The sequence below is a fragment of the Dendrobates tinctorius genome, unplaced genomic scaffold (assembly GCF_039654945.1).
Source record: "Dendrobates tinctorius isolate UK_male_01 unplaced genomic scaffold, ASM3965494v1 ptg000450l, whole genome shotgun sequence".
In the NCBI taxonomy this organism is placed as follows: domain Eukaryota; kingdom Metazoa; phylum Chordata; class Amphibia; order Anura; family Dendrobatidae; genus Dendrobates; species Dendrobates tinctorius.
Genome location: NW_027362112.1, coordinates 119177 through 144557, shown reverse-complemented (window position 1 = coordinate 144557; position 25381 = coordinate 119177). Strand labels below are relative to the sequence as shown.

The 25381-nt window shown below is 52.6% G+C and overlaps 1 protein-coding gene across 1 annotated transcript in view; it reads left to right on the top strand.

The window, feature by feature from the left end:
• CNGB1 (cyclic nucleotide gated channel subunit beta 1) overlaps positions 1-24298 on the top strand; it is a 124448-nt gene extending 100150 nt beyond the window's left edge. The window contains exons 34-38 of the mRNA XM_073564322.1: positions 2155-2238; positions 2349-2467; positions 2735-2881; positions 11118-11304; positions 23557-24298. Of these exons, the coding sequence (XP_073420423.1) occupies positions 2155-2238; positions 2349-2467; positions 2735-2881; positions 11118-11304; positions 23557-23769 (750 nt within the window). The 3' untranslated portion in view covers positions 23770-24298. The remainder of the gene's footprint in view (positions 1-2154; positions 2239-2348; positions 2468-2734; positions 2882-11117; positions 11305-23556) is intronic.
• Positions 24299-25381: the final 1083 nt, after the last annotated feature.

Genomic DNA, 25381 nt, shown 5'->3' with positions numbered 1-25381 from the left:
TGCGTTCCTGTCTAGTCTGGGTCGCACCCCTCTCTATCCTGGCCGTTACCTCTATCCAATCTGGGCAACTCTCATGTCTGGGTTGTAACCCTCCATCTAGTCTGGCCCCGTCTCCAGTCTGGGCCGTGACCCTGTCTAGTCTGGCCTCCCACCCCCCTCCTCTCCAGTCTCCCATCTAGTCTATCTCACCATCCCCCTCCAATCTGAGCAGTGTTCTTCATCTAACTGGCCTGCTGCACCACCGTTTACTCTATCTTCTCCCCTTTACCGTATTGCCCCATCTAGTCTGACCCACCCCTGTCTAGCCATTACCACCCCCATCTAGTCAAGTTAGCCCCCCCATCTAGTCTGACCTTCATCCCCGTCTAGGCTGGCCCACCCACTTCTCTAGTCTGGCCTTCCCCCCTAAAGTCTGTGCCATGCCCCCTTCTAGTCTGTCCTGCCACCTCCCCTCCTCTCCAGTCTGGGCCATGTCTCCCATCTAGGCTTGCCCACCATCCCCCTCCAGTCTGAGCCGTGCCATCCCCCTTTTCAGCCTAGGCTGTGTCCATCATCTAACTGGCCCGTCGCCCTTTTCTAGGTGGGCTGCGCCCCCATCTATTCAAGCCTTTCCCATTTACTGTCATGCCCTCTCTAGTCTGGCCAGCGCCTCGTATAATATGGCTTCGCCCCCCATCTAGTCTGGCCCACCTCACCGTCTAGGCTGATCTGCCTCACCATCTAGTATGGCCTGCCCACCTCTCTAGACTGGCCTTCCCCCCCATTTCCAGGCTGGGTATCCCCCCAGTCTAGTTTGGCCTGTCCCCCATCTAGTCTGGCTCGCTCCATCTCTCCAGTCTGGCCCACCCCAATCTAGTCTGGCCCGCTCCATCTCTCTAGTCAGGCCCATCCCCATCTAGTCTGTCCCACCTCCATCTAGTCTGGCCCACCCCAATCTAGTTTGGCCCAACCACATCTAGTCTGGCCCAGCCTCCTGTCTAGTCTGGCCAGCTTCATCTCTCTAGTCTGGCCCACCCCCCATCTAGTCTGGTCCACTCCCCATCTAGTCTGGCCCACTCCATCTCTCCAGTATGGTCCACCCCCTATCTAGTCTGGCCTGCTCCATCTCTCTAGTCTGGCCCACCCTCATCTAGTCTAGCCCGCTCCATCTCTCTAGTCTGGCCCACCCTCATCTAGTCTGGCCCACCCTCATCTAGTCTGGCCCGCTCCATCTCTCTAGTCTGGCCCGCTCCATCTCTCTAGCCTGGCCCGCTTCATCTCTCTAGTCTGGTCCGCTCCTTCTCTCTAGTCTGGCCCGCTCCATCTCTCTAGCCTGGCCCGCTCCTTCTCTCTAGTCTGGCCCACCCCCATCTAGTCTGGCCAGCTCCTTCTCTCTAGTTGGGCCCATCCCCGCCTAGTCTGGCCCACCCCCATCTAGTCTGGCCCGCTCCTTCTCTCTAGTCGTGACCAACCTCCTGTCTAGCCTGGCCCGCTCCTTCTCTCTAGTCGGGCCCATCCCCGTCTAGTCTGGCCCACCTCCATCTAGTCTGGCCCTACCTCCATCTAGTCTGACTCTACCACTTCTAGTCTGGCCCACCCCCCATCTAGTCTGGCCCACTCCATCGCTCTAGCCTGGCCCACTCCATCGCTCTAGCCTGGCCCGCTCCTTCTCTCTAGTCGGGCCCATCCCCGTCTAGTCTGGCCCGCTGCATCTCTCTAGTCTGGCCCGCTCCTTCTCTCTAGTCGGGCCCATGCCCATCTAGTCTGGCCCGCTCCATCTCTCTAGTTTGGCCCGCTCCATCTCTTCAGTCTGGCCCACCCTCATCTAGTCTGGCCCACCCTCATCTAGTCTGGCCCACCCTCATCTAGTCTGGCCCGCTCCATCTCTCTAGTCTGGCCCACTCATCTCTCTCCAGTCTGGCCCACCCTCATCTAGTCTAGCCCACTCCATCTCTCCAGTCTGGCCCACCCTCATCTAGTCTAGCCCACTCCATCTCTCCAGTCTGGCCCACCCTCATCTAGTCTGGCCCACTCCATCTCTCCAGTCTGGCCCACCCTCATCTAGTCTGGCCCGCTCCATCTCTCTAGTCTGGCCCGCTCCTTCTCTCTAGTCTGGCCCGTCTAGTCTAGCCTGCTCCAGATAAGTTGAATAATTGTCGGCATTGTGTTTCCCAGGGTTGTGACCGTCAGATGATTTACGACATGCTGAAAAGACTCCACTCTGTGGTTTACCTCCCTGGAGACTACGTGTGTAAGAAGGTGAGACTGCAGCCACACACACTTGTGTATGATGTCACTGCAGGGTCGTGATGTCATCAGATCGTACACCACAGGGAATTCTGGGAGTTCTTGTACAATGTATCTTTCAGGGAGAGATTGGGCGCGAAATGTACATCATAAAAGCTGGAGAGGTGCAGGTCCTGGGCGGCCCGGATGGACAGACGGTGCTGGTCAGCCTGAAGGCTGGCTCAGTGTTTGGAGAAATCAGGTAAGTGAATCCATACAGGAGTGTTGCCCGCCAGCAGCCATTTATATACTCTATATACACCTCATGAGGGGCCCCTGCTGCTGAGTGGTTTGTATTGATATTCGGCAGCACAGGTGCCGGAATCTGCGGGACACACCATGATGGTTCCCTTCCACTGTCCTTTAGACAGACATCTGAGCCCTTGTGCCGAGTCCATGCACCTGCACTTTCAGGCGCGGTCTCCGCAGGTGGGGCACTTCTGGGACTCACCTGTTTGTTACCTTTCAGTTTGCTGGCAATTGGTGGAGGAAACAGGCGAACAGCGAATGTAGTCGCTCATGGATTCACCAATCTGTTCATCCTGGACAAGAAGGACCTGAACGACATCCTCACCCACTACCCCGAATCTCAGAAGCTTCTCCGAAGGAAGGCCAAGTAAGTAACGGCGAACATAACTACGGGTACCAGTGCCACTCAATCATGGTGCCAGAAAGAGCAATGGAAAAAGCGGCACCAGTCACAGGTAGAGAGACGGAAACAGCGGCGCCAGTCACAGGTAGAGATGGAAACAGCGGCGCCAGTCACAAGTAGAGAGAGACTGAAACAGCGGCGCCAGTCACAGGTACAGAGATGGAAGTAGCGGCGCCAGTCACAGAGAGAGACGGAAACAGCAGCGCCAGTCACAGGTAGAGAGACGGAAACAGCGGCACCAGTCACAGGTAGAGAGACGAAAACAGTGGTGCCAGTCACAGAGAGAGACGGAAACAGCGGCGCCAGTCACACGTAGAGAGACGGAAACAGCGGCGTCCGTCACAGGTAGAGAGACGGAAACAGCGGCACCAGTCACAGGTAGAGAGACGAAAACAGTGGTGCCAGTCACAGAGAGAGACGGAAACAGCGGCGCCAGTCACACGTAGAGAGACGGAAACAGCGGCGTCCGTCACAGGTAGAGAGAACTAGACAGTGTCAGTCACAGATAGAGAGACGGATGGAAACGGCGGCACCAGTCACGGAGAGAAAGACGGAAACAGCGGTGCCAGTCACAGATAGACGGAAACAGCGGCATCCGTCACAGGTAGAGAGAACTAGACAGTGTCAGTCACAGATAGAGAGATGGATGGAAACAGCGTCACCAGTCACGGAGAGAAAGACAGAAACAGCGGTGCCAGTCACAGAGAGAGACGGAAACAGCGGCGCTAGTCACAGGTAGAGAGACGGAAACAGTGGTGCCAGTCACAGGTAGAGAGACGGAAACAGCGGCGCCAGTCATAGATAAAGACTGAAACAGCGGCGCCAGTCACAGGTATAGACGGAAACAGCGGTGCCAGTCACAGGTAGAGAGAGAAGGAGATGGCGGTGCCAGTCACAGGTAGAGAGACAGATGGAACCAGCGGAGCCATTCATAGGTAAAGAGAGAGACGGAAACAGCAGCGCCAGTCACAGGTAGAGAGACGGAAACAGCGGCGCCAGTCACAGGTAGAGAGACGGAAACAGCGGCGCCAGTCACAGGTAGAGAGACGGAAACAGCGGCGCCAGTCACAGATAGAAAGAGACGGAAACAGCGGCGCCAGTCACAGATAAAAGAGACGGAAACAGCGGCGCCAGTCACAGGTAGAGAGACGGAAACAGCGGCGCCAGTCACAGATAGAGAGAGACGGAAACAGTGGTGCCAGTCACAGATAGAGACGGAAACAGCGGCGCCAGTCACAAGTAGAGAGAGACTGAAACAGCGGCGCCAGTCACAGGTACAGAGATGGAAGTAGCGGCGCCAGTCACAGAGAGAGACGGAAACAGCAGCGCCAGTCACAGGTAGAGAGACGGAAACAGCGGCACCAGTCACAGGTAGAGAGACGAAAACAGTGGTGCCAGTCACAGAGAGAGACGGAAACAGCGGCGCCAGTCACACGTAGAGAGACGGAAACAGCGGCGTCCGTCACAGGTAGAGAGACGGAAACAGCGGCACCAGTCACAGGTAGAGAGACGAAAACAGTGGTGCCAGTCACAGAGAGAGACGGAAACAGCGGCGCCAGTCACACGTAGAGAGACGGAAACAGCGGCGTCCGTCACAGGTAGAGAGAACTAGACAGTGTCAGTCACAGATAGAGAGACGGATGGAAACGGCGGCACCAGTCACGGAGAGAAAGACGGAAACAGCGGTGCCAGTCACAGATAGACGGAAACAGCGGCATCCGTCACAGGTAGAGAGAACTAGACAGTGTCAGTCACAGATAGAGAGATGGATGGAAACAGCGTCACCAGTCACAGAGAGAAAGACAGAAACAGCGGTGCCAGTCACAGAGAGAGACGGAAACAGCGGCGCTAGTCACAGGTAGAGAGACGGAAACAGTGGTGCCAGTCACAGGTAGAGAGACGGAAACAGCGGCGCCAGTCATAGATAAAGACTGAAACAGCGGCGCCAGTCACAGGTATAGACGGAAACAGCGGTGCCAGTCACAGGTAGAGAGAGAAGGAGATGGCGGTGCCAGTCACAGGTAGAGAGACAGATGGAACCAGCGGAGCCATTCATAGGTAAAGAGAGAGACGGAAACAGCAGCGCCAGTCACAGGTAGAGAGACGGAAACAGCGGCGCCAGTCACAGGTAGAGAGACGGAAACAGCGGCGCCAGTCACAGGTAGAGAGACGGAAACAGCGGCGCCAGTCACAGGTAGAGAGATGGAAACAGCGGCACCAGTCACAAGTAGAGAGAGACTGTAACAGCGGCGCCAGTTACAGGTAGAGAGATGGAAACAGTGGCGCCAGTCACAGGTAGAGAGACGGAAACAGCGGCGCCAGTCACAAATAGAGAGAGAGGGAAACAGCGGCGCCAGTCACAGAGAGACGGAAACAGCGGCGCCAGTCACAGATAGAAAGAGACGGAAACAGCCGCGCCAGTCACAGGCAGAAAGAGACGGAAACAGCGGCGCCAGTCACAGGTAGAGAGACGGAAACAGCGGCGCCAGTCACAGATAGAAAGAGACGGAAACAGCGGCGCCAGTCACAGGTAGAGACACGGAAACAGCGGCGCCAGTCACAAATAGAGAGAGACGGAAACAGCGGCGCCAGTCACAGAGAGAGACGGAAACAGCGGCGCCAGTCACAGATAGAAAGAGACGGAAACAGCGGCGCCAGTCACAGGTAGAGAAACGGAAACGGCGGCGCCAGTTACAGATAGAGACGGAAACAGCGGCCCCAGACACAGATAGAGATGGAAACAGCGGTGCTAGTCACAGGTAGAGACACAGATGGAAACAGCGGCGCCAGTCACAGATAGAGAGAGACGGAAACAGCGGCACCAGTCACAGAGAGAGACGGAAACAGCGGCAACAGTCACAGAAGGAGACGGAAACAGCGGCGCCAGTCACAGGTAGAGAGACGGAAACAGCGGCGCCAGTCACAGATAGAGAGACGGAAACAGCGGCGCCAGTCACAGATAGCGAGAGACTGAAACAGCGGCACCAGTCACAGAGAGAGACGGAAACAGCGGCGTCAGTCACAGATAGGAGACAGAAACAGTGGCGCCAGTCACAGGTAGAGAGACGGAAACAGCGGCGCCAGTCACAGATAGAGAGACGGAAACAGCGGCGCCAGTCACATATGGAGAGAGACGGAAACAGCGGCGCCAGTCACAGGGAGAGAGACGGAAACAGCGGCGCCAGTCACATATGGAGAGAGACGGAAACAGCGGCGCCAGTCACAGGGAGAGAGACGGAAACAGCGGCGCCAGTCACAGAGAGAGACGGAAATAGCGGCGCCAGTCACAGAGAGAGACGGAAATAGCGGCGCCAGTCACAGAGAGAGACGGAAACAGCGGCGCCAGTCACAGGTAGAGAGACGGAAACAGCGGCGCCAGTCACAGGTGGAGAGAGACGGAAACAGCTGCGCCAGTAGAGAGATGGAAACAGCAGTGGCAGTCACAGACAGAGACAGATGGAAACAGCGGTGCCAGTCACAGGTAGAAAGACAGATGGAAACAGCGGTGCCAGTCACAGATAGAGACTGAGATGGTGGTGCCAGTCACAGGTAGAGAGAGACAGAGACGGCGGTGCCAGTCACAGGTAGAGAGAACTAGACAGCGTCAGTCACAGAGCGAGATGGAAACAGCGGTGCCAGTCACAGGTAGAAAGAGACAGAAACAGCGGTGCTAGTCACAGATAGAGAGTCGGATGGAAACAGCGGCGCCAGTCACAGATAGAAACGGAAACAGCAGCGCCAGTCACAGATAGAGAGAGATGGAAACAGCGGCGCCAGTCATAGAGACGGAAACAGCGGCACCAGTCACAGATAGAGATGGAAACAGCGGCGCCAGTCATATATGGAGAGAGATGGAAACAGCGGCGCCAGTAGAGAGCTGGAAACAGTGGTGGCAGTCACAGGTAGAGAGACGGAAACAGCAGCGCCAGTCACAGGTAGAGAGAGACTGAAACAGCGGTGCTAGCCACAGATAGAAAGATTCGGAATCAGTGGTGCCAGTCACAGATAGCAAGAAATGGAAACAGCGGTGCCAGTCACAGATAGAAAGAGACGGAAACAGCGGTGCCAGTCACAGATAGAAAGAGACGGAAACAGCGGTGCCAGTCACAGATAGAAAGAGACAGAAACAGCGGCACCAGTCACAGATAGAGAGAGAGGGAAACAGCGGCGCCAGTCACAGATAGAGAGACACGGAAACAGCAGCGCCAGTCACAGATAGAAAGAGACGGAAACAGCGGCGCCAGTCATAGAGACGGAAACAGCGGCACCAGTCACAGATAGAGATGGAAACAGCGGCGCCAGTCATATATGGAGAGAGATGGAAACAGCGGCGCCAGTAGAGAGCTGGAAACAGTGGTGGCAGTCACAGGTAGAGAGACGGAAACAGCAGCGCCAGTCACAGGTAGAGAGAGACTGAAACAGCGGTGCTAGCCACAGATAGAAAGATTCGGAATCAGTGGTGCCAGTCACAGATAGCAAGAAATGGAAACAGCGGTGCCAGTCACAGATAGAAAGAGACGGAAACAGCGGTGCCAGTCACAGATAGAAAGAGACAGAAACAGCGGCACCAGTCACAGATAGAGAGAGAGGGAAACAGCGGCGCCAGTCACAGATAGAGAGACACGGAAACAGCAGCGCCAGTCACAGATAGAAAGAGACGGAAACAGCGGCGCCAGTCACAGGTAGAGAGACGGAAACAGCGGCGCCAGTCACAGATAGAGAGACGGAAACAGCGGCGCCAGTCACAAATAGAGAGAGACGGAAACAGCGGTGCCAGTCACAGATAGAGAGAGACGGAAACAGCGGCGCCTGTTACAGATAGAAAGAGACGGAAACAGCGGCGCCAGTCACAGGTAGAGAGACTGAAACAGCGGCGCCAGTCACAAATAGAGAGAGACGGAAACAGCGGCGCCAGTCACAGATAGAGACGGAAACAGCGGCGCCAGTCACAGATAGAAAGAGACGGAAACAGCGGCGCCAGTCACAGGTAGAGAGACGGAAACAGCGGCGCCAGTCACAGGTGGAGAGAGACGGAAACAGCTGCGCCAGTAGAGAGATGGAAACAGCAGTGGCAGTCACAGACAGAGACAGATGGAAACAGCGGTGCCAGTCACAGGTAGAAAGACAGATGGAAACAGCGGTGCCAGTCACAGATAGAGACTGAGATGGTGGTGCCAGTCACAGGTAGAGAGAGACAGAGACGGCGGTGCCAGTCACAGGTAGAGAGAACTAGACAGCGTCAGTCACAGAGCGAGATGGAAACAGCGGTGCCAGTCACAGGTAGAAAGAGACAGAAACAGCGGTGCTAGTCACAGATAGAGAGTCGGATGGAAACAGCGGCGCCAGTCACAGATAGAAACGGAAACAGCAGCGCCAGTCACAGATAGAGAGAGATGGAAACAGCGGCGCCAGTCATAGAGACGGAAACAGCGGCACCAGTCACAGATAGAGATGGAAACAGCGGCGCCAGTCATATATGGAGAGAGATGGAAACAGCGGCGCCAGTAGAGAGCTGGAAACAGTGGTGGCAGTCACAGGTAGAGAGACGGAAACAGCAGCGCCAGTCACAGGTAGAGAGAGACTGAAACAGCGGTGCTAGCCACAGATAGAAAGATTCGGAATCAGTGGTGCCAGTCACAGATAGCAAGAAATGGAAACAGCGGTGCCAGTCACAGATAGAAAGAGACGGAAACAGCGGTGCCAGTCACAGATAGAAAGAGACGGAAACAGCGGTGCCAGTCACAGATAGAAAGAGACAGAAACAGCGGCACCAGTCACAGATAGAGAGAGAGGGAAACAGCGGCGCCAGTCACAGATAGAGAGACACGGAAACAGCAGCGCCAGTCACAGATAGAAAGAGACGGAAACAGCGGCGCCAGTCATAGAGACGGAAACAGCGGCACCAGTCACAGATAGAGATGGAAACAGCGGCGCCAGTCATATATGGAGAGAGATGGAAACAGCGGCGCCAGTAGAGAGCTGGAAACAGTGGTGGCAGTCACAGGTAGAGAGACGGAAACAGCAGCGCCAGTCACAGGTAGAGAGAGACTGAAACAGCGGTGCTAGCCACAGATAGAAAGATTCGGAATCAGTGGTGCCAGTCACAGATAGCAAGAAATGGAAACAGCGGTGCCAGTCACAGATAGAAAGAGACGGAAACAGCGGTGCCAGTCACAGATAGAAAGAGACAGAAACAGCGGCACCAGTCACAGATAGAGAGAGAGGGAAACAGCGGCGCCAGTCACAGATAGAGAGACACGGAAACAGCAGCGCCAGTCACAGATAGAAAGAGACGGAAACAGCGGCGCCAGTCACAGGTAGAGAGACGGAAACAGCGGCGCCAGTCACAGATAGAGAGACGGAAACAGCGGCGCCAGTCACAAATAGAGAGAGACGGAAACAGCGGTGCCAGTCACAGATAGAGAGAGACGGAAACAGCGGCGCCTGTTACAGATAGAAAGAGACGGAAACAGCGGCGCCAGTCACAGGTAGAGAGACTGAAACAGCGGCGCCAGTCACAAATAGAGAGAGACGGAAACAGCGGCGCCAGTCACAGATAGAGACGGAAACAGCGGCGCCAGTCACAGATAGAAAGAGACGGAAACAGCGGCGCCAGTCACAGATAAAAGAGACGGAAACAGCGGCGCCAGTCACAGGTAGAGAGACGGAAACAGCGGCGCCAGTCACAGATAGAGAGAGACGGAAACAGTGGTGCCAGTCACAGATAGAGACGGAAACAGCGGCGCCTGTCACAGATAGAAAGAGACAGAAACAGCGGCGCCAGTCACAGGTAGAGAGACGGAAACAGAGGCGCCAGTCACAAATAGAGAGAGACGGAAACAGCGGCGCCAGTCACAAATAGAGAGAGACGGAAACAGCGGCGCCAGTCACAGATAGAAAGAGACGGAAACAGTGGCGCCAGTCACAGGTAGAGAGATGGAAACAGCGGCGCCAGTCACAGGTAGAGATAGATGGAAACAGCGGCGCCAGTCACAGATAGAAAGAGACGGAAACAGCGGCGCCAGTCACAGGTAGAGAGACGGAAACAGCGGCGCCAGTCACAGATAGAGACGGAAACAGCGGCGCCAGTCACAGATGGAGAGAGACGGAAACAGCGGCGCCAGTAGAGAGATGGAAACAGTGGTGGCAGTCGCAGGTAGAGAGACAGAAACAGCGGCGCCAGTCACAGATGGAGAGAGACGGAAACAGCGGCGCCAGTAGAGAGATGGAAACAGTGGTGGCAGTCGCAGGTAGAGAGACGGAAACAGCGGCGCCAGTCACAGATAGAGAGAGACGGAAACAGCGGTGCCAGTCACAGATAGAAAGAGACGGAAACAGTGGCGCCAGTCACAGGTAGAGAGATGGAAACAGCGGCGCCAGTCACAGGTAGAGATAGACGGAAACAGCGGCGCCAGTCACAGATAGAAAGAGACGGAAACAGCGGCACCAGTCACAGATAGAGACTGAAACAGCGGTGCTAGTTACAGGTAGAGAGACAGATGGAAACAGCGGCGCCAGTCACAGATAGAGACAGAAACAGCGGCACCAGTCACAGATAGAGACAGAAACAGCGGCGCCAGTCACATATACAAAGAGACGGAAACAGCGGTGCCAGTCACAGGTAGAAAGATGGAAACAGCGGCGCCAGTCACAGAGAGAGAGACGGAAACAGCGGCGCCAGTCACAGAGAGAGATGGAAACAGCGGCGCCAGTCACAGGTAGAAAGATGGAAACAGCGGCGCCAGTCACAGAGAGAGAGACGGAAACAGCGGCGCCAGTCACAGATAGAGAGACGGAAACAGCGGCGCCAGTCATAGGTAGAGAGAGACGGAAACAGCGCCGCCAGTCACAGAGAGAGACGGAAACAGCGGCGCCAGTCACAGAGAGAGACGGAAACAGCGGCGCCAGTCACGGAAAGAGACGAAAACAGCGGCACCAGTCACAGAGAGAGACGGAAACAGCGGCGCCAGTCACAGGTAGAAAGATGGAAACAGCGGCGCCAGTCACAGATAGAGAGACGGAAACAGCGGCGCCAGTCACAGATAGACAGCGTGAGTCATGGACAAAGTGGGATTGTGGGGTTGATAATGTTAATGAAAATATCGTTGGTGTCAGTTGATGGGAGGTGGCGGCATCGGTCATTGACTTCGTCATTCATTAATCTTTATACCTGATAATTTGCTGTTTTTTTAATTTCTAGAAAAATGCTTAAAAATAGCAATAAACCAAAGGAGGAGAGTCAACAGGAGAAGGGCTTCCAACACATTATCCCCCCAAAACCAGAGACCCCAAAGCTTCTGAAAGCTGCAGTCGCTGCCACAGAAAGGATGGGCTTCAAAGGATTATCTAAAATAAGACGCCACCTTAAAGTGAAAAAATCAGTGGAGGTAAGAAAAGGATGTGAGGGGTCATAACGAGTAGGGGCAGGTAAGGGGACATCATAACCAGCAGGGGCAGGTAAGGGGACATCATAACCAGCAGGGGCAGGTAAGGGGACATCATAACCAGCAGGGGCAGGTAAGGGGACATCATAACCAGCAGGGGCAGGTAAGGGGACATCATAACCAGCAGGGGCAGGTAAGGGGACATCATAACAAGCAGGGGCAGGTAATGAGAGGTCTTAACAAGCAAGGGCAGGTAAGGGGGGGTCATGATGAGCAGGGGAAGGTAAGGGGGCTTATAATGAGCAGGGGCAAGTAAGGGAGGGTCTGAGAAATAGTTGGGAGATCACGTAGATCCCATTGCTTCAACCAATATGTCAGGAGATCCCCGTCAACTGCCTCCGATTACCAAGACAATTACACAATTGTCTGACGAGTGATGGATGAGGCCGCGGCTGTTTCCACTACTAGGCCGGATATTGGGAAACTGACAGTGAGCGTATGGTATATACACCTCCCGTTCCAACGGATGGATTATATATATAAATAGTTGTGTGAAAAAGTGTTTGCCCCCTTCCTGATTCTTTTCTATGTTTGTCACTTAAATGTTTCCAATCACCAAACAAATGTAAATATTAGACAAAGCTCACACAATAATCACAAAATGCAGTCTATAAATGAAGGTCTTTATTATTAAGGGAAACAGAAATCCAAACCTCCAGGGTCCTGTGTGATAAAGTGATTGCCCCCTAAACCTAATAACTGGTTGGGCCGCCCGTAGCAGCAAGAACTGCACTCAAGCGTTTGTGATAACTGGCAATGAGTCTTTCTCAACGTTCTGGAGGAATTTTGGCCGCTCATCTCTGCAGAATTGCTGTAATTCAGCCACATTGGAGAGATTCCGAGCATGAGCTGCCTTTTTAAGGCATCTCAATAGGATTAAGGTCAGGACTTTGACTAGGGCACTCCAAAGTCTTAATTTTGTTTTTCTTCACCCATTCAGTGGTGGACTTGCTGATGTGTTTTGGATCATTGTCCTGCTGCATGACCCAAGTGCGCTTCAACTTGAGGTCAGGAACAGATGGCGGGACATTCTCCTCCAGGATTTTTTTTGTAGACTGCAGAATTCATGGTTGCTTTTACCACAGCAGGTCTTCCAGGTCCTAAAATGGAAAACAGCTCCAGACCTTCACACTACCACCACCATATTTTCCTGTTAGTATGATGTTCCTTTTCTGACATGCTGTGTTACTTCTACTCTGATGTAATGGGACATACACCTTCCGAAAAGTTACATTTTTGACTCGTCAGTCCACATAGAGTATTCTCTCAAAAGTCTTGGGAATTATCAAGATGTTTTCTGGCAAAACTGTGACAAGCCTTTGTGTTCTTATTGCTCAGCAGTGGTTTTTGTCTTAGAACTCTGCCATGCCGGCCATTTTTCCTCAGTCTCTTACTTATGGTGGAGTCATGAACACTGACCTTAACTGAGGCAAGTGAGGCCTGCAGTTCTTTGGATGTTGTTGTTGGGTCTTTTGTGACCTCTTGGATGAGTCGTCGCTGAGCTCTCGGGGTAATTTTGTTCAGCTGACCACTCCTGGGAAGGTTCACCTCTGTTCCATTTTTTCGCCATTTGTGGATAATTGCTCTCACTGTGGTTCGTTGGAGTCCCGAAGCTTGAGAAATGGCTTTATCACCTTTTCCAGACTGGAAGATTTCAATTACTTTGTTTCTCGTTTCTTTGAGAATTTTGTTGAATCGCAGCATGATGACTAGTTTTTGAGGCCCTTTTAGTCTACTTCACTTTCTCAGGCAGGTCCTATTTAAGTGATTTCTTGATTGAGAACAGGTGTGGCAGTAGCCTGGGTGTGGCTATGGAATGTGAACTCAAATTACCTGTGGTTTACTGTTATTTGGGAAGACATAATTTAAAAGGGGCAATCACTTATTTACACAGGGACCTGTATGTTTGGATTTCCTTTGTCCCTTGATAATAAAGACCTTCATTTATAAACTGCATTTTGTGATTACTTGTGTAATCTTTGTCTAATATTTACATTTGTTTGATGATTGAAATATTTTAGTGTGGGAAACATGCAAAAGAATAGGACATCAGAAAGGGGGCAAATACTTTTTCACACAATTGTATACACCCCCCAATGGTCATTGCCAGTTCCTCAATAACAAAAATAACTACTCACTGCCCCCACCAATCGTTTATACAGGCCAGTAGGACGCCCGTAACAGGTAGTGTATGGTTTCAGGATTGCGGTTTACAGAAAAAGAGGAACAGAAATATTATGTTTTATATTTAATCCAGAGAGATATGCAGTGTATAAAACATACAAGATGATACAGAATGGGAACAAAACAGTACGAATGAATAAGTCACGTCCGTCCTTTCGCTATGACGCCGAAAATTTATATCTCATAAATATTGTATCCATACATATCCCCAATATTCATATCTGGACAATGGAGGCACAAAGGCTGGAACATTCTTAACAAAGTCCTTTGAACCCAGGATGCTTTTTCCTTGGAACAATGGAGGGTCCTGCCTTCCCCTCTGATGTGTAAAGAGATCTGAAGTTTGGGATCTGGTTTCAACTTCCCAGAGAATCCTCCGGTCTTAGATACTTGGCCGCTGCAGTGGTCCTCTGTATCATAAAAGCTGTTTTAAGTACTTTTCCACTTTCCCTTCCCTAGCTACAATTAATCCCAAATGTTCAATGTGGGGGGTTCATCTCCTTTCTGGAGATGTTTTATACATATTAATTTTTCTCTGACACTTCCCTCTTTCTGAGATGGCGTGGGGGGCTGATATACAGATTGTCTCCCAAACCCACCTTACGGCACAACCTCCCTGGATCCCACAGTACCCCTAATTCTGGGGTTCGGAGATGGGCTTCTCTGTGATGTCACTCAGCGCCTCCAGACAGGTCTGTGACTCCTAGCTGGAGTTAGCCAGAAGTGATGCTAAGGCCCCAACCTCACAAGAACCGTCCAGGACCTGTTTCAGGTCAGTCACTGGTCCTGTTATCCCGCTGGATAATGAGGGTCAAGAAGGAAGCCGTCACCTGTGTTCTGAGCACTCTGACTGCGGATGACAGTGGCTATGTAGGCTGTCTCCCCGAGACTAACAACACTTTCCCATTACCCTGACAGACTGGGGACCCTATTTTCCTACCACCCTGACAGACTGTGGGATACAGAGCGTTATTGGTTGGATTGAAAACTTGCACGGTCCGTTGGAGGATTCTTTGCAGAGTTTTCAGGATCAGACTCAGTGTTTTATTTTGTCCCTGTGACATTACTGTATGTGTAGCCGTTACATCCCTCCCCCCTCTGTTTTTTCTGTCCTGTTATTTGGCAATCATGGCTTAAGATGAAGAGGTCTGGTACAACCATCTGTAGAAGGTGTGACGAACAGCCCACCGCCGTTCGTCCACTTACGGGCGACACTAACGGGAGTCCCGCTGCCACCAAAACGCGACGGACAGCGGACCCTGTGTCACCACTATGTCACAGTCCCACCACTGACACGGGTGTATCAGCGGACGGAGGGGCGTGACACAATGCCGGCACACGGCTATCACAGGCGCAGTGGGGCTTATCTTAGTTATCCCAACACTGGCACCATGTGACCAAAAATATCCAGCAAGCTAATCTCGCTCTACAATTTGCCGCAGGGGGAGTTTAATTTGGATGCCCCACCACTGCTATCAATCTTCCAAGTACTGCGGGGATTTATGTATATCCCACTTTCTCAGTTCCACTTTGGAACTCGCAGCTCTCCGGCGCCCCCCTTACCCTCAGGTCAGTCAGGGAACTGCACCTAGGATAATTAGTCGCCGGACGGGCTGCCTGTTGTGAACCGGCAATTAGGCTTCTGCAGTAAGGGAATTATCAATGCTGTGGCTGAAGCCCCTTACTCAGCAATATAAGACCCTTCTAGACTGCCAGCAAGCCGTAATAGCCGTACACAACGCGCTGCCACCAGTCACGGTTACTTAATTCACAGTGTTAAATTAAGAGGGTCCGTGGCAAACCCCTTGAATTAGTAGCGATTATCTATCAAAGGCGTATAGTTCGATTCTTAGAGCATGGAGACAGATCTAAATAATCTCATTTATTTTCCGAAAGAGGACAGTGATTACAGATAAAAGTTGCTATAAAATTGAGACATAAAATATGTACAGTACAGGTATAAAATAAAAGTGGAGAAAACAAAGAGATTACACTCACAGTTCCATATTGTTCCTTAGGCAGACCATGCGGCTAAGGTGGGTGGAGGCGGAGCTGCACTTCTCCGCTCATTGGGGTCCTTCTAGCACGACGACTTGAGCTGTTCTGAGCTGGTTTGCCCAGGAAATGCCTTATAGACTTTCCTATGTGACATCACAGAGAGGTGCATTCTGGGTTGATCCCACCTCTCTTATCCAAGTTATGTTTTGGCTACAAAACTTAGATTAGCTATAACTTTATGGGAGAAGCTGGTATGGACTCATCAGTGGTATCATGTTTCCCAGCGTAATGAGCCCATCAAGAAAACATCAAACATCTATGCGATATGACCGTCCATTTGGGCGCAAATCCTATCTCATGTTCTGGACAGGGTAGAACTTCGAAACATACGCGGTCTCGAAGCTGGGACCGCTCAGGTTACAAAAATATGATTTTCATATCTCTAGGGTATTTGGTTCTTATGGTATAGTCTCTCATAGTTTTATTCGTTTCAAACAAAGAAGTTTTTCCCGCTCTGAAGAGGAGAGAAGGCAAATGGTGTGAGGAAGATGGTCTAGCTAATTAACATTCCTGCTCTTCCAGAGGAAGTGGCAGGGTTGATAAAACCTGGGGGGAAGGAATTCCTACTACTGAGAGTTTACAATATCCTAGGATGGAGGATTTGTTAGCACATTGCAACAGAAAACATATCTTGCAGACATGGTACTTCACACCTCCCCCCTTAAGAGGGCGCTAAGGAGGCATTACCTCTCGGTAATCGGCCATGCGCACCTCAGCGGGTTCGCCCCGGCGGGACAACCCATCGGCATTGCCGTTTTCACTGCCCTTCCTGTGTTTTACAGTAAAATCGTACTGTTGAAGGGCAAGGCTCCAGCGGAGCAATCTTCCATTGGTTCCCGACATGGTGTGCAACCAGCTCAGTGGGTTGTGGTCGGTTACCACCGTGAAGGCGCGCCCATACAGGTAGGGCTGCAAACGCTGCAGTGCCCACACCATGGCCAGACACTCCTTCTCGATGGTCGAGTATGCCACTTCCCTCGGCAAAAGTTTCCGGCTCAGGTACAACACGGGGTGCTCTTGGTCCCCCGAGTCGACCTGGCTAAGCACAGCACCGAGGCCAAACTCGCTGGCGTCGGTCTGTACCAGAAACGGGCGACTGCTGTCGACTGCTCTCAACACTGGAGAGTTGCACAGGGCTGCTTTCAAAGCTTGGAAAGCCGCCTCACAGTCATCTGTCCAGTTGACTGTTTGGGGTAGCCTCTGCTTGGTGAGGTCAGTCAAGGGTTTGGCAAGGGCGCTATAGTCCTGTACGAACCGCCTATAGTACCCTGCAGTGCCCAAGAAGGACTTCACCTGTTTCTTGGTCCTGGGGGTGGGCCAGGACACGATTGCGTCCACTTTTTCTGGCTCCGGACTCATGGAACCCCCGCCTACCCGGTGCCCCAGGTAGTGGACCTCGCGCATGCCTATCTGGCACTTCCCCGGCTTGATGGTCAGGCCTGCCTGGTGAAGACGCTTGAGCACCTCCTGGAGGTGCTGAAGGTGTTCCTCCCAGGTGGAACTGAAGACGGCAATATCGTCTAAGTACGCCACCGCGTACTCCTCCAGTCCCCGAAGCAGGTGGTTGACCATCCGCTGGAAAGTGGCAGGGGCATTCTTCATGCCGAAGGGCATGACCGTGGACTCGTACAGTCCAAAGGGGGTGATAAAGGCGGATTTCTCCTGCGCCTCAGGGCTCAGGGGAATCTGCCAGTATCCCCGACTCAAATCCATGATGGATATGTAGTTGGCGTTTGTCAACCGCTCGAGCAGATCCTCGATGCGCGGCATTGGGTGGGCATCAGAGGTTGTGATGGCGTTGAGCCCCCTGTAGTCCACGCAGAACCGGGTGGTTCGATCCTTTTTAGGCACGAGGACTACAGGTGAAGCCCACGCACCTTTTGACCGTCGAATCACTCCCAGCCTTAACATCTCATCGACCTCTTGGCGCATGACTTGTTGCACCGTTTCAGAGATCCGATAAGGTGTTCGCCGTAATGGGGCATGATTCCCGGTGTCCACCTCATGAACCGCTAACTCCGTCCTCCCAGGACGGTTGGTGAACACGGGCCGGAAGAGTTCCAGGGTGGCCATCAACTGCAACCGCTGGGACACGGTGAGCGAACCACTTATCTCCATGTCCTCAATGGACCCATTGGCCTTGGCCTGGGCCAGCATGTCCAGGAGGGAATCTTCCTCCCCATCCTCTGGCAGATTGCAGACCGGTAGGATGCAAGCTTCACGTTCGTAGTGCGCCTTCAGCATGTTGACGTGAAAGGCCTTGCGCCTACCCCGAGCATGGTCAAGCGTGACCACGTAGGTGACCGGGTTGAGCTGTTGGTGGACGACGTACGGGCCTTCCCAGGCTGCCTGAAGCTTATCCGTTGGTACCGGGACCAACACCCACACCTTTTGACCCACCTGGTAGGTCCGCTCCCGGGCGTTCTGGTCGTACCAGCGCTTCTGGTCAGCCTGAGCCTGCGTCATGTTGTCATGCACCAACTGCGTCAAGGTCTGCATCTTGTCACGGAAGCGCATGACATAATCCACGATGGACACTTCTGTGGGGTTTGGCTCATCTTCCCAGGATTCTCTTATCAACCCAAGGGGTCCCCGGACTCGCCTGCCATTCAGGAGCTCGAAGGGGGAGAACCCGGTCGAAGCCTGCGGAACTTCTCTGTAAGCGAACAGCAGGTGTGGGAGGTACCGCTCCCAGTCGCGCCCTTGGGTCTCAACCAGTATGCGGAGCATCTGTTTGAGGGTACCGTTGAAACGTTCACACAAACCGTTAGTCTGTGGGTGATACGGACTCGATACCAGCTGCGTCACCTGCATTTTCTCACAGAGAGCCTCCATTAGGCGAGACATGAATTGGGGCCCTTGATCGGTAAGCATCTCCCTGGGAAATCCTACTCTCGAAAAGATGGTCACCAGTGCGTCAGCCACCTTATCTGCCCTGGTTGAAGACAGAGCTACTGCCTCTGGGTACCGGGTAGCGTAGTCTACCACGGTGAGAATGTATCGCTTTCCGGAGCTGCTGGGGACGGACAGCGGTCCTACAATGTCCACCGCGATTCTCTGGAAAGGCTCCTCTATCACCGGCAAAGGAATAAGGGGAGCCTTAAGAGCAGGCCCCGCCTTACCCACTTTTTGACAGGTGGCACAGGAGCGGCAGTAGTGTGTTACATCTGTCCCCATCTTGGGCCAATAGAAGTGTTGAGACAGCCGTGCCTTTGTTTTGCTGATCCCCAAGTGTCCAGCGAGTGGAATCTCATGGGCAATCCGCAACAACTCAGTTCTGAACTGATAGGGGACGACCAGCTGTCTTTCCCTCAACCACTCCTTTTTAGGATCTCCGGGTACTGTCTCCCGGTACAACCTTCCTCGTTCCCAGAACACCCTCTCCTTATCAGACTTGGAGGTGGGCGTCTCGGCGAGACCTCTCAATTTCTCCAGGCTGGCATCTGAGTGCAGAGCAGCCTGGAACTCCATGCTGGAGGCTGCCAGAAGTGACGTCAGGGTCCCCTCTTTACTGGGACCCTCTGGAACCGGCTCTGGGTTCACCTCTGGTTCAGTCTCTCCTGTAGCAGCAGAGGGTCCAGAAGACAGTGCGTTACCTGCGATCTGGGCACTCTGACTGCGTGTGACAGCTGCTATGTATGCTGTCTCCCTGGGGATTTCTGCAGACCCACCAGCTGGTGCTGCCCTGGGCTCTACCTCCCCATCCACCCCCAACACTTCAGGAGCAGTGCTACTTATGGGCCAGTTACCTTCCTCGGTGGCACTGGTCAGCTGCATGGCATTACCTTCCTCATGGTCCCCATGCACCTCCCCATTTCCTTGAGCACCGTTGCTTACTCCTGCCAGGGGTTCCTTAGCCGTCTCACTCCGCAGAGTGACGGGGCTGAGCACTTCGGTACCTGTGGACACATCTACCGCTTCAAAGAAAGGGTTAACGGGTTCAGTCGGCACAGATACATCAACATCATCATCATCCTTCCTAGGAGAAGAATGGTTATCAGTTTGCTTTGGTACATTCACATCAGCATCAGCATCGTACCTGGGGAAAGAATGGTTGTTAGTTGCATCATTACTCATCAAGGCATTAGCAGGTAACACATTCAGTTTCCCATCATCAACATCATCAGGGTTAACGTTACCCTTATTATCAGTTTGGGGAAGGGTGTCAGGGACATAGTATGCAACCATCCTCCCCAAGTCAGTCCCCAATAAAACATCAGTGGGCAAATTTTCAGACACTCCCACCTCCCTCAACCCGCTCCCGGCACCCCAGTCAAGAAAAACTCGTGCCACTGGCAAGGGACAACGGGTGCCTCCAATCCCGGTGACAGTCAGGGTTTTCCCCTCAACAAACTCTTCAGGGGCCGCCAGTCCAGGACGGATGAGGGTTCGTTCAGCCCCGGTGTCCTTGAGGCCTGTAGCAAGACGGGCCCCCACCTGAACAGGTTGAACGTTGTCGTCAGCCCTCCCAACCACACCTCCCACCAAAAGAACAGAGGCGTTGGGCCCGGGGGCCTTGGCTGGGGGGGTTCTTCGGCCTGTTCGGACAGGTGTAAAAGAAGTGACCAGGCCGCTGGCAGTGGTGACACAGGCGACTGTCAGTAGCCGGCCTGTTGTTGGCAACAGGGACAGGGCCTCCGGAGGGACGGCTAGCTGGGGCATTGGGGTTGGTTGCTGGCTTACCCCCTTTCCAGCTGGTGGCGACTGGCCTCCGCGTCTCGGGCTTCCGGTTGGCCTCGTGGTTGTCGGCGATCTGCGCCGCTTTGTCCGCGTTCGTTGGTTCGCGGTCCAGGATGAACTGTCGGACCTCAGCTGGGCAGAGATGCAGGAACTGGTCTTTGATCATCAGGTCCCGTAGCTGCTCAAAGGTTTCAACGGACAGTCCATGGATCCACTGGTCAAAGTGGGTCCTGAGTCCTTGCACCACATCACTGTAGCTATCGTGTGGGCCACGTTGGAGGTGTCGGAACTTCTTTCGGTATACCTCAGGTGTCAGCCGGTATTTGGCGATCAGCGCCTGCTTTATGGCGTCATAGTCATCATCGGCTTCTGGCGGAAGAGAAGCAAATGCCTCCAGGGCTTTGCCTTTTAGCCCTGGGGTCAAGTACCTTGCCCATTGGTCTCTAGGCAGCTGGTACTGTCTGCAGGCTTTCTCAAAGGCTCGCAGAAATGTGTCCAAGTCCCCGTCCTTTTCCATCACGGGAAAATGCTCTGGCCGGGGTTTAGGAGTCTGGACGCTGCTGGGCTCACGGCTTCGGGCTGTGAGGGCATTCCCACCCCGCTGGAGTACCTCCAGTTCATGGGCCCTCTGCGCCTGGCGCTCGGCTCTCTCAGCCTCAGCTTGGCGCTCAGCTCTCTCCGCCTGGCGCTCGGCTCGCTGCTCTGCTCTCTCTCGAGCTTGCTGGATCAGCCTCACCCGCCCATCACTGTCTTCGGCGGGGAGTTCGTCCAAGGCCATTTGCAGATAGGGGTCCACCCCGTTCTGGTTGAATGTGGGGCCAGCGCTCAGGAGTGGAGCCTCTGCTGCAGCCCCATTGCAACTTGGGCCAACTTCTGCGCTCGCTGGATTCTGGTCGTTGTCCAGCTGCACTAGAGCCGCGATCATTTGAGCTCTGTTTTTGTTCGTGGCGTCAAGGCCTTGGTACGTGCATAACGCAGCAAGAACTTCCTTTGTCTGCCGGGTGTACCAAGGTTCTCCTTTTGCCGCCATGGTTGCCAAATAAAAGATAGAAAAAGAAAAACGAAGAAACGGGAGGGGGATACTTGCAAGTACACACTAATGTCTCAGGACTAGTAACCACTGAGTCTGTTCTCCAAAACCTATGATGCAGGATTCCCGCAGGAACCGTGCAGGTTTTTAGTGAGAGGAATGATTGCTCAAACCAAATCACTAATGCTCTAGGATAATCCCACCGCGCTGCCAATATGTGACGAACAGCCCACCGCCGTTCGTCCACTTACGGGTGACACTAACGGGAGTCCCGCTGCCACCAAAACGCGACGGACAGCGGACCCTGTGTCACCACTATGTCACAGTCCCACCACTGACACGGGTGTATCAGCGGACGGAGGGGCGTGACACAATGCCGGCACACGGCTATCACAGGCGCAGTGGGGCTTATCTTAGTTATCCCAACACTGGCACCATGTGACCAAAAATATCCAGCAAGCTAATCTCGCTCTACAATTTGCCGCAGGGGGAGTTTAATTTGGATGCCCCACCACTGCTATCAATCTTCCAAGTACTGCGGGGATTTATGTATATCCCACTTTCTCAGTTCCACTTTGGAACTCGCAGCTCTCCGGCGCCCCCCTTACCCTCAGGTCAGTCAGGGAACTGCACCTAGGATAATTAGTCGCCGGACGGGCTGCCTGTTGTGAACCGGCAATTAGGCTTCTGCAGTAAGGGAATTATCAATGCTGTGGCTGAAGCCCCTTACTCAGCAATATAAGACCCTTCTAGACTGCCAGCAAGCCGTAATAGCCGTACACAACGCGCTGCCACCAGTCACGGTTACTTAATTCACAGTGTTAAATTAAGAGGGTCCGTGGCAAACCCCTTGAATTAGTAGCGATTATCTATCAAAGGCGTATAGTTCGATTCTTAGAGCATGGAGACAGATCTAAATAATTTCATTTATTTTCCGAAAGAGGACAGTGATTACAGATAAAAGTTGCTATAAAATTGAGACATAAAATATGTACAGTACAGGTATAAAATAAAAGTGGAGAAAACAAAGAGATTACACTCACAGTTCCATATTGTTCCTTAGGCAGACCATGCGGCTAAGGTGGGTGGAGGCGGAGCTGCACTTCTCCGCTCATTGGGGTCCTTCTAGCACGACGACTTGAGCTGTTCTGAGCTGGTTTGCCCAGGAAATGCCTTATAGACTTTCCTATGTGACATCACAGAGAGGTGCATTCTGGGTTGATCCCACCTCTCTTATCCAAGTTATGTTTTGGCTACAAAACTTAGATTAGCTATAACTTTATGGAAGAAGCTGGTATGGACTCATCAGTGGTATCATGTTTCCCAGCGTAATGAGCCCATCAAGAAAACATCAAACATCTATGCGATATGACCGTCCATTTGGGCGCAAATCCTATCTCATGTTCTGGACAGGGTAGAACTTCGAAACATACGCGGTCTCGAAGCTGGGACCGCTCAGGTTACAAAAATATGATTTTCATATCTCTAGGGTATTTGGTTCTTATGGTATAGTCTCTCATAGTTTTATTCGTTTCAAACAAAGAAGTTTTTCCCGCTCTGAAGAGGAGAGAAGGCAAATGGTGTGAGGAAGATGGTCTAGCTAATTAACATTCCTGCTCTTCCAGAGGAAGTGGCAGGGTTGATAAAACCTGGGGGGAAGGAATTCCTACTACTGAGAGTTTACAATGTCCTAGGATGGAGGATTTGTTAGCACATTGCAACAGAAAACATATCTTGCAGACATGGTACATCACAGGAGGGTCTTACTGCCGTCTGTGCGGTCAGACAGATTGACTCCACTGGCAAAAACAGGCAGCAAGAAACAGGAGCAAATCCGTCACCTGAGCCCTGAGGGGTCTTAATGAGGAGTAGTCTTAAATAGGAGTTGTAGGGTGTGGGGTCTGTATGTGGAGGGGGTGGTAGGGCGAGGGGTCTGTATGGGGAGGAGTTTCTATGGGGAGGGCGTTGTAGGGCAAGGGGTCTGTATGGGGAGGGGTTTGTATGGGGAGGGTGTTGTAGGGCGAGGGGTCTGTATGGGGAGCGGGTTGTAGGGCGAGGGCTCTCTACGGGGAGGCGTTGTAGGACTGTTCGCACTGTACAGGATCGGAGTTTGTGGCTCCTTGGAGGAGTAATTTCGGGGATCCTTCCCCCGTTGTATGATCTAATTACAGGCTACATTACCCCACCCCCCATATATATTCCACAACATGAGAAAATATTTCCTTTTCTTGTGACCCCTGCAGCCCTCGAGGAGCAGCCCTGTTCCCCCAGGATCCCCTGTGCATCGCCGCTCTCCTGTGCCCACCCTTAAATCCAAGGAAGATGAGGCAGCAGAGATTATTGCGGAGTCTCCAGACAACACGGTGGTTATAAGGGTCAGCCCGTCCCCGCGAGGCGATGAGCAGATCCTGTCTGTGGAGGTCTCGGCCCCCGAGGAGGAAGAGGAGGAGAAGTAACGTGAGGAGTGATGGCGGCGGCTTCTCTGCTAGTAGTATTTCCTGCTCCGTAGCCTCAATATGAGGATGGTAGACGCAGCTGTGTCCAGATCTTGCCATTGCTGGATCCACATGTGGAGGTGGCACAGTCTGACCGCTTGTAGTCTTTTCGCTCTGCTTTGTGTCCTGTAGACCTGGGCATGCTGGATGATGTAGTCCTGCCAGCAATAGCGGCTGTAAAGAGACTGCTGCTTGTGTACTGGGGACAGTGTGTGACGGTGGGTACTACTGGCCATGGACCACAGCCGTATATACCAGAAGCTCCTGGACACAACATCCCATGGGGGGTTCTTTACCACGTCCTGGACGACCTTCACCCGTCTAACAGCTAAAGATGCTGGTGACCCCTTCAAGATCGGTGACACAAGCTGTGAACAGGACCAGAGTCGCCGTGCTGGAGCCGGATGTATCCGAGGGTAGCCGAGATCGGCGTTATAACACGATGCTAAAGTTCTAGCTCTCCAATAAAAGCAATGGCTGTGGTCCGCAATCCTCGTCATCATCATCCTGCGGGACCACTGAATGGTCACACCGCCACCAGCAAGAGAAGCAGTCACACCCTGTATATATACATGAGGAGCGGTACTGTGCAGTGTATATATACAGGAGGGGTGGTACTGTGCAGTGTATATATACAGGAGGAGTGGGACTGTGCAGTGTATATATACAGGAGGAGTGGTACTGTGCAGTGTATATATACAGGACAGGAGGAGTGGTACTGTGCAGTGTATATATACAGGAGGAGTGGGACTGTGCACTGTATATATACAGGAGGAGCGGTACTGTGCAGTGTATATATACAGGAGGAGAGGTACTGTGCACTGTATATATACAGGAGGAGAGGTACTGTGCAGGGTATATATACAGGAGGAGCGGTACTGTGCAGTGTATATATACAGGAGGAGTGGTACTGTGCAGTGTATATATACAGGAGGAGGGGTACTGTGCAGGGTATATATACAGGAGGAGCGGTACTGTGCAGTGTATATATACAGGAGGAGTGGTACTGTGCAGTGTATATATATACAGGAGGAGAGGTACTGTGCAGTGTATATATACAGGAGGAGCGGTACTGTGCAGTGTATATATACAGGAGGGGTGGTACTGTGCAGTGTATATATACAGGAGGAGTGGGACTGTGCAGTGTATATATACAGGAGGAGTGGTACTGTGCAGTGTATATATACAGGACAGGAGGAGTGGTACTGTGCAGTGTATATATACAGGAGGAGTGGGACTGTGCACTGTATATATACAGGAGGAGCGGTACTGTGCAGTGTATATATACAGGAGGAGTGGTACTGTGCAGGGTATATATACAGGAGGAGCGGTACTGTGCAGTGTATATATACAGGAGGAGTGGTACTGTGCAGTGTATATATATACAGGAGGAGAGGTACTGTGCAGTGTATATATACAGGAGGAGCGGTACTGTGCAGTGTATATATACAGGAGGAGTGGTACTGTGCAGTGTATATATACAGGAGGAGTGGTGCTGTGCAGTGTATATATACAGGAGGAGCGGTACTGTGCAGTGTATATATACAGGAGGAGTGGTACTGTGCAGTGTATA